Below are 9,899 nucleotides of genomic sequence, written 5' to 3' on the forward strand. Positions count from 1 at the left end.
ACGGTCGGTCTGAACACATTAGCGCGATTTAGTGCATTTGTTTATTACCATTACAACATGACTCCCCCGTCCAATGTGCCTGTATTTGTGTGTGTAAGTGCGTCTGTGTGTGCAGGCCAGCGCGAGGGAGAGAGATTATTAATGGGAATCTGGATGCGCTGATTGATAGTTTTTTGTTTTTTTTTTCAAAATAGGTGGTTACCTATATTTTAATTAATACTACAAGGGCTGGCTATTTGAGCGTTCTGTCTCTCCCATAATATATGTATCGTCCTGTACATGGCAGGTGCCAAACAAAACAGACCTAAACTGACAGTAATGTGTTGTTGTGTTTGCCGGTGTTGTTATGTGCGTAATGGAAAGAGTGCCGTTGCACGCGCACATAATGCGTGTGTAGACAGGGGCTCGTGGTCATGATAATCCGTCTCTGTGTATATCGTCCTGTACATGGCAGGTGCCAAACAAAACAGACCTAAAATGACAGTTATTTTGTGTGGTTGTGGGTTGGCCGGTGTTGTTATGTGCGTAATGGGAAGAGCGCCTTTGCGCGCACACTTTGCGTGTGTAGGCACTAGGCAGGGGCCCGTGGCGAGTTTGTGTCCAGAGGTTGTTGACTGAGGGGTTGCAAGCTTGGCTTGATTTTATTTATTTATTTTTTATCACAGATGAAGTCCCGCAGAGCCAACTTGCAACAGAACCAGAACAGACAGAGCCTCCTGCAGCAGCAATATATATGCCATTGTTTTGTAGGTCATGGAGAAATGCCACCTATAAACAGGGTGGTATCATTAACGGACGGCATGATTTCCAATTTACTTGATTCATGTTAAAGCTTTGACACATTTAATTTAATTAAAATGAAAAATGAAAAAAAATGAAATAAATAGATAAATACATAAATATGATGGAAATGTCACTGTAATATATTTTATTTAACTTAACAAAAGAAGACAACACAACCATGCCAACATGTCAGCACTGAAATGTGCTTAAGAGTTCTCCTGAGTGTTCGTAGGATTTGTTCTTACCTAAGAAAAATCCTGGATAAGAACAAAAATTCATGAATGCCACAATCTTCGTAAAATCTTCGTAAGTAGGACTTAAGAACAAATTTGTTCTTAAGAACGGTTCGTGAATGAGGCCCAATGCTTTTATGACCAAATCACAGAAAAACATAGGAAAATATGACATGTGACTACATATGGGGAAATCCTAACTTAAGAAACACAGAAACCCAAGGTACTAGTGAACAACCACAGTGAAATCTCATACAGCAGCAGAAAGAAAAACAGATGAAAACAAATAAATAGTTTAATAAGACAAAGAAATCTAACTTCTGTGGTGGACATAATAAGCAGAGCTAAAAGTAAAGTCTAAACTTCTCTCCCAATGGATCAGTGTGGGGACAAATGGCCATTTACTTTATTTGCCTGTATATGGTTGCCTTGGCAGACCCATAACAAACAAGCACATTTCACACACACAGACACACTTAGGTCCCGTGAGATTTAATCTGCCTCTCTGTGAACAATGTTTTTCAGCCCATTAGTTGCTCCTGATGGCGGTGTACTGACCCCCTCTAGACACACACCAAGCAGTTCACACCTGCATAGTTGAGTCACATGACGATATTTCAACCTCTGAGGTACCACTGCCATCAGAGGTGTTAAGAAAACAAGCTTCAGCATGAACACATGATGCAGCCTCCACACATCAACACAATTAACAAATCAATGAAACTATTACTATACAGTCATGTTTTTTTCAATTTTATATTGTGTCTGTCATTACTTTTAGTAATTGTTTGTTCAATTTTCATTTAAAAAATGTGTTTTGGATAACAATGAATTCACACAAATCACCAGAGAATTATCGACCTATTCTGCAGCTTCCCTTAGAAAGTTTTCAACTCACTGTTTTGGCTTTGGGGCCCACAACTTTAATGTTTTAGTTCACTCTCACAGTTCATCAGCATCTTTTCAGGACTCTCTAACATACCACAACACCATACCCGATATAGAGACATTTAGAGATGAGCTGGTAAATGTAGCCAAAAATTTAGCAGCTAAAGAGCCAAATATTAACTTTGGGAAGTCTTTGAGACAATAGAAAATCGGGACCTAAACTCATCAGATGTGTAAATAGTAAGGCAATAATAAGAGGCAGAAGTCACGGTACAGTTTATACCTGGTTTGGTTATGTAGGAAAAAACACATGCAGTAGTACCTGTTTGTTTTAATTTATTTTGAACTGAGAGACACAATCCTCTTGATGGGTACTGAGGTATCATTTTGCCCACAGACAACATCGGTAAACTATTTTTATTATAAAAATAAGAGAAAGGATAAAAGTCTACAAAACTGAAAATCATCTCTGAGGCTGCAGTCACACTTTGGCAAATACTAATTTCCAGTTCACTTCCATTCTACGTGGGAAAATAAAACATTTGCTTTTGGTTGCAAAACAAATTGCCATCTTTCCATTGCGTGCATGAGTTAAACCATGGTGATCTCTGATCAGAGAATTTTGCAGGCTCAATCAATGACAGATGTGTGTGTGTGTGTGTGTGTGTGTGGTTGACCCCACTTGGACTGCAAATCAGCACACTGACATCTGTGTGTCACACCCTGCACTGCCTAGATTTCAGCTTCAGGGAGATCAAACATTATAAATAAATAGAATGATATAATACAACTTGGTGATTATCAGGTAAGATAAATGGTTGTGTGGTTGATTTACGAAAGTTGAGCAGCAATGGGTCATCCTCTCTCACTGGCACCAGAAGCACTGCCTCATAAACAGGACTGTACAGGCATGCTGTTTGGAAGACATTGTCTGGCAATACCAAGTTCTCCTTTCCGTATGTTTCTGCTGTTACATGTCTGAGGTGAGGACATGATGCCTGGTTGTATGTCTCATGCAGTGCTTGGTGCTCTGTCTGTGAGAGCAGCATCCAGTTCAAGCATACACACTTAAAGGCATGTAATGAGGATGTGGCATTCTCAGATGGGCAGTGTTTATCAGTGTGGCCACTTAAAATATTTTAAGCCAGTCAGCAGTTGGGAAGGTGTTCTGTGGTGTCTCGCACCAAAATGTAAGCAACATGTCCTTAAAAATGCAAGGTTGGGCCTCCATGGTGGGGCCTCCAAGAGATGTTTGTCCAGCAAATCCCACAGATGCTTGATTGGATTGAGAACTGGGGAATTTAGAGGCCAAGTCAACACGATTAACTCATTGTTGTGTTCCTCAAACCATTTCTTAGTTAGGTGGTACGTGTCAAAGGAACATCAACATGAATGGCTGCACCCAAGGTTTCCCAGCAGATAATTGCTCAAAGTATCACACTGCCTCCACCAGCTTGTCTTCTTCACATAGTGCATCTAGTGCCTCCCAAAGTAACTGACACACATGCACCTGGCCATCCACATGATGTAAAAAAAATAAAAAATAAAAGTGTTTCAACAGACCAGACCACCTTCTATCATTGCTCCATGGTCCAGCTCTGATGCTCAGGTGCCTATTCTGACACCTTCCCATCAGAACCAGCATTGATTTTTTTCAGCAATTTGTGCTATAGTAGCTCTTTTCTGAGTTCAGACAAAACAACATAACCTTTGTTACCCATGTCCATCAATGAGCCTTGTGTGCCTATGACCCTGTCACCAGTTTACCTGTTGTCCTTCCTTATACCACTTTTAGTAGGTACAATCAACCGCAGACCAGAAACATCCAACAAGAGTGTAGTTTTGGAGTTGCTCTGACCAAGTCTAGTCACCACAATTTAGCACTATGTCAAAGTTGCTCAGATCCTTATGCTAGTGTATTTTTCCTGCTTCCAACACATCACGTCACATGCTGATCTGGACTGTGTATTCAGACTTACATAATAACTTCAATACAAAACAAACAAAAAAAAGGATTATATTTGGTTTACTATCTGTTCCCTATCCTATTTTCTTGCAAGAACTACATAAGGTATATTCGGCATATGGATGGTATGGGGATGCTCAGTCCATTCTTGCTAGTCCTGAATCCAGCGTACATGCTGGTGGAGACAGTAAAGTAACCTGTTGAAGTAAAGATAACTCAAAGATAAATTGAGTTTACTTTGATGCTCGTTACTGTAAGCAAGTTAAATAAAACCTTTTCGAGTTAAAAAGTAAATAGGTCTAGAAATACTACAGGGTTAACGAGAAAGTCTGTGCATTCATCAGGTTGTTTCAGAGTTCTTCCTTTGTTATTTTTTTTCTGTTGTGGTATTGTAAATAGAGTGACGCCTGCAAGCTAGTTCAGGCAGGCAACTCGAGCTGTGCTGCCATGCACATGACAAGCTCCACTCCTCATACATCCTCCACCAAAACACATGCTCTATCCAATCTGGCGGTCTATTTAAGATAAGAGTCATCCTCAGCTCTCCGTCTGCCTGCCAATGCGGCTGCTGCTATATCTATATTGCTGCTTGCTTTCACAGCTTCACCACAACCCCAGCATCCACCTGTAGGCTCCTACGGGGGATTTCAGTATATCATATACCATGTATCCTAAAAACATGTTGCATAATGACTTGAGCAGTCTCCTTTGCCATAGGTTGTGGAATGTAATGCACAGACTTAGAAAAAACGATAAACAACAGTAGGGAGCACTGTGTTACCCTCAGAGTAGGGGAGATTGGTGGAGAAGTCCAGGGGTATTTGCGACCAGGGTCGGCGAGGAATGGGGGGCGGGTGTAGCAGTCCAGCCGGAGGGTGGTTTGATGGCTACCCCTAGGCACATCTTGGACAAGCGGACACATACTCCAACACGTCATTCTGCATGTGTTGTCACCAAAACCTCTGGCGGAGACTAGCCAAGGTCCGTTGGACCCCCCCGGCTGCAACAGACCCCCGGTGGCAGACGAGTCTGGACACATGAGCCCACTGGAGGACAGACACGGGGACAAACAGACTCTCCCCTTGGTTCATTACCACGAAAGAGCTTACTAAAATTCTCCTCTGTAGCAGCCGGCAAGGAAAAGGGAACCTTAGGGGAGGTAAGGGCAGTCAGTGGAGCAGCAACTGAACTATAATTGCGTATGAACTCTCATGGCTGGGGTGTGGTGCAAGAGGGTCAGGTGGAAGTGTTGCTGAGAAAGCCACATGGCTGGATGTTGCTGCAACCTGAAGCTGCTGTAGCTGAGTCACCAGGTGATCAACACTGATGGAATAACTTGTAGGTGCTGTGTCACAGCAGCCATCTCCTTCTGATGTGTGCTTAGTGGAGAGCCTTGCAGGTGTTTAAATTCAGCTGGGTCCAGTTATGCCAGATCTTTCCATCACAAATCAGAGAAGACCCATACGCAGAATCACAGGCAGAGGCTGGGGTAGTGAAGGATTCAGTCAGAACAAAGAACAGTCCGTTCCAAAAATAGTTCAGAGAGATGTCAGGCAAGATCCAAAACAGGTCAAAAATCCAAAAAGACAGTCGTACTGACAAATAAATTACTTTTATAAGGTGACTGGTAATTTAAAAAATTCATTTCCACACACCCACCCATCCCTTTATATTTATTAGAACATTGATTCAAGCTTCAAGCAGGTACGGCAGTTTAAAAAAAAGTCCAAAGACCCCAAACACACGCCCAAAAGAAAAGTCCAACAACTGGAAGAGATATGTGACACAATGCATGTCTTAACAATAAGTCAATCTCGAGAGCCTGGACAGCCAATTTACTGATAAAGTCTGTTGTTCGGTACTTGGGCTTTTTTGGACAGTGTATTGGCCTAACAACATGTTAAAAAAAGGCAGAAGAGTTACGATCTGCCAACGAACACATCAACTGGCCTAAAGAGAAATGGAGGAACATTTTGTGGACTAATTAGAGTAATATTGTTCTTTTTGGGTCCAAGGGCCGCAGACAGTTTGTGAGACGAGCGCCAAACTCTGAATTCAACCCCAGAACACAGTGAAGACATGAAACATCATGATATGGGCATGTTCCTCTACTATGGTGTTGGGCCTATTTATCTCATACCAGGGATCATGGATCAGTTTGCATATGGCAAAAATACTTGAAGAGGTGATGTTGCCTTATGCTGGAGAGGACAAGCCCTTGAAATGGGTGTTTCAACAAGACAATGAGCCCAAACACACTAGTAAAAGAGCAAAATCTTGGTTCCAAACCAACAACATTGATGTAGTAGCCAGCCCAATCCCCGGACCTTAATCCAATTGAGAACTTGTGGGGTAACTTCAAAAATGTTTCTGAAGCAAAACCAAGAAATGTATATGAATTGATGAATGTTGTTAGAGAATGTTGGAGTGGAATAACAGCTGAAAGGAGCCACCAGTTGGTTGATCCATCCACACAGATGTGAAGCAGTTATAAAAAAAACTGTGGTCATACAACTTAATATTAGTTTAGTGATTCACGGGATTGCTAAATCCTAGAAAGTTCGTACAAAATAGTTTTGAGTTTGTAAAGTCAACGGCAGACACTGCTATTTTTTTGAAGAAACCCCTTTCAGCTAATTGCCCAATTGCACAGCCTTAATAGCGTGCATATCACAATTGCTGGGTCTTGTTGTTTTTCTGAGAATCTACTGCACCTACTGGTACCTTGTTTACCATGTAGCAATAAAAAAAATATAAACTACATTACATTACATTACATGTCATTTAGCAGACGCTTTTGTCCAAAGCGACTTACAATAAGTTCATTCAAGCTGATGGTACTAGACATAGACCACAGGAATCAAGTACGTATATATACTAAAAACCTGGATTAATCTGGTTAGTCACATTAATCTGGTTAGTCACATTGGACTGCTATTATTTTTGAACACTACATGCAAATGAACATTTGTGGCATACATGTGGCCCTTGCACTACTTTGTAGAACAAGAACATATAAATTCTGCACCAGGCTCTGCATGGACAAGTTACTGGTGAGATCATGCAAAATGTAACATGCAACAGTTTCCATTTAAGTACATGAAACATGGTCACATGATCAACAAAAGCAAAAACTCTACAACAATAGAGCATCACGGCTCAACATTTACAGGACAATACAACAGGTCACACCCTTTGGCCAACACTCCCAAATCCTGCCTTCAGGACAAGAAACATTTCTGTTTCATGCTGAGGTGTGAAATATTGCTTGCATTTTAAAAGGGACATCACAAGACTGCCACCAAAGAATATGTCACACAAGGTTCAGAACAGTAGTATGAAGGCTTATTAGACACCAAAACACTTCACAACAATTATCAATATCATAAAAATAATTTGAAATATCACAGTGAAGTTATCACAGTACCAAAATCTTTTGTTGCAAGGATTGACAAGTAGGAAATGCATAATATCACTTTCATAATTACCAGAGTTATCCATCAATAATGTGTTGTTGTGCACATATTTGATTTGTAAACAAATTGTGGTTGAGTTACCACCAAACTTGAACTACATTGCAAATCTCCAAACAATACTAGGCTACTTTCCCCCCCTGGAGCCCTCTGTGTTTACATCTTGCTGTTTTGGGTAGACTCAATGAAGTAAACATGTACATAAGTGTAACAGAGTTATTGGGTGATTCCACTTGCCACGATTTAATCAACCAATACCACCAAGTTTGATTGAAGTTTTGTATTTTGATTGGTCAGTGGGGGTCTCCTCTGTAAATATGTACCATCGTACGTGACTGAGCCGTGTCAGTGCATGAGGAGCGTGCCCATGGTAGGTTGAATCGCATCCAGTCATAGACATATTTTGATTGCATGAAAATTAAATATAATTAAGATAAACAATGTTGATGTGATAATGCATATATGCTCCCGTGTAATGTAGTGACGCTATTTAAACTGTCATAAATGCTTATTCAATCCAATGTACAGAAAGTGCTTAAATCATGCTAGTTAGCTTAGCATGCTAGGTCGCTAATTTGCTTTTATCAATATGTGATTACGATGACTGGGTGTGTGCGCTGTGCGGTGTCTGGGGCTGACCAGGAATATCCCCTTTGTGTTACCAGGTACATATTGTGTTTTTATTTGCATATTTGTTCTATTTTTATCGAAAATTGTGATTGTAACTGTACGAATTACGTGACTGAGCCAGGTCAGTGCACAAGGAGCGTGCCCGTGGATTACTGGATGTGTGCGCTGTGCGGTGTCTGTGGCTGACCAGGAATGTCCCCTTTGTGTTACCAGAATAAATCTGACCAAAAGACAGCAAGTGTGGATTCTTCTTCATTCTTCAAACACAACGCAGAGTCTGCATAGGTTATCTTTCTAAAACCTACTTGTGTAACTTGCAGTAAGTAAAATGCAGGCCAAAAACATGAAAACGGAAAGGAAAGAGTAGCTAAAATACAAATGGGTGATGTGAGAGAGATATATGGTGAGAAAGGAAGGGTTTCAGAAACTGATGATGTTGAAGTGTGATGTGCAAAATGAGGAGGGAAGGAACATCACAGTCCAAAATACACAGAAGGGAAAAAGTAGGGGTGGGATTATGAGAATGTGAGAGAGGTAAATCAGTTACATAATTCAATTTTGTTCAGAAAGCTGCCCGAGCTGCAACAACTGCAGATCTTTGGAGATGGAGAATGAAGATGGTTGGGAACTGTGTATTCCAGAATTCCCCAATATCTCCTGCTGGATCCCACCGTCTACTTGGGCAGAAACATTGTTCATTAACATTGCATTGTACTCCATCTCTGCCCTAACTGAAGCCCTCAACCTGCTCATCATCATCTCAGTCTCCCACTTCAGGCAGAGATTAACTTTATAGTTTCTCTTTACAGGTTTTATACTTTACACATGTGAAGAACTGCTGTAGATTAAGAAGAATTGTCTTTGAACTTGTAGTAATTATAATTGTTGCTTCCTGACTGCACGTTAATACAGAATCCCACTGTGACCTCTGTATTGTTATTTTAATTGTCTACACTTATGTCTACACTATATATGTTCACTATATATGTTGCTGAACAGAAAGCATCTAAATTAATAACTTAGTTATTTTGAATAGTTGGAGGATTTTCTGGTTATTTTGTTATGAAGACTGTTTTGTAGAATGATTCTTTTCTCTTTTCCTCCAGGCAGCTCCACACACCCACCAACATCCTCCTCCTCTCTCTGGCTGTCTCAGATTTTCTTGTGGGCCTCCTGCTGATGCCAGCAGGTGCACTAAGAATAACAAATTGCTGGTTGTTTGGTTACTTTGGGTGTTCTCTCTTTAGGTTTGTGTCCGACATCATTCTCTCTTCTTCAGTCATAATCATGGTGCTCATATCAGTTGACCGCTATTTGGCTATTTGTGACCCTCTGCATTACACCACCAGAATCACTGTGAATAGAGTTAATGTCTGTGTTTGTCTTTTATGGTTCTGTTCTGTTGCCTACAATAGTTACTTCTTTTGTCTGCATATGGTTCAACAATTTTTCACTACTCCCTGCTTTGGAGATTGTGTCAGTTTAACTGATAACATTGGCACTCTCCTTGATCTTGTTTTAAACTTTTTTGTTCCTATTATTACCATCATAGTTTTGTATACTAGAGTATTTGTTGTGGCTGTGTCTCAAGCTCGTGTCATGCGCTCTTACGTTACAGCTGTCACAAAACAGATTTCAGTGACTAAAACAGCAAAGAAATCTGAGCTGAAAGCAGCCAGGACTCTTGGTGTTTTGGTAGTTGTGTTTCTAATATGTTTAACTCCAAGTTACTTTACAGTTTTAGTAGGGCTAAATTTCACTAGTCATTCAACTTCTAACTTTATTCTGTATCTGTACTTTTTTAACTCCTTTTTAAACCCTGTGATTTATGCCTTGTTTTATCCCTGGTTCAGAAGAACAGTTAAACTCATTGTTACTCTTCAGATCCTGCAGCCTGGCTCCTGTGAGGCCAACATACTGTAGAGA

At 40.6% G+C, this 9,899-nt stretch overlaps 1 protein-coding gene across 1 annotated transcript; it reads left to right on the forward strand.

Annotated features, from left to right (window-relative positions):
* Positions 1-426: 426 nt before the first annotated feature.
* On the forward strand, positions 427-9,899 carry LOC131978694 (trace amine-associated receptor 13c-like; the record flags this gene model as incomplete). Its single annotated transcript, XM_059342405.1, has 4 exons — positions 427-447; positions 8,677-8,750; positions 9,080-9,162; positions 9,445-9,899. Coding segments are annotated over 4 exons (630 nt in total), but the record flags the coding sequence as incomplete, so codon positions are not given.

This window comes from Centropristis striata, chromosome 10 (assembly GCF_030273125.1).
Source record: "Centropristis striata isolate RG_2023a ecotype Rhode Island chromosome 10, C.striata_1.0, whole genome shotgun sequence".
NCBI classification, from domain to species: Eukaryota; Metazoa; Chordata; class Actinopteri; order Perciformes; family Serranidae; genus Centropristis; species Centropristis striata.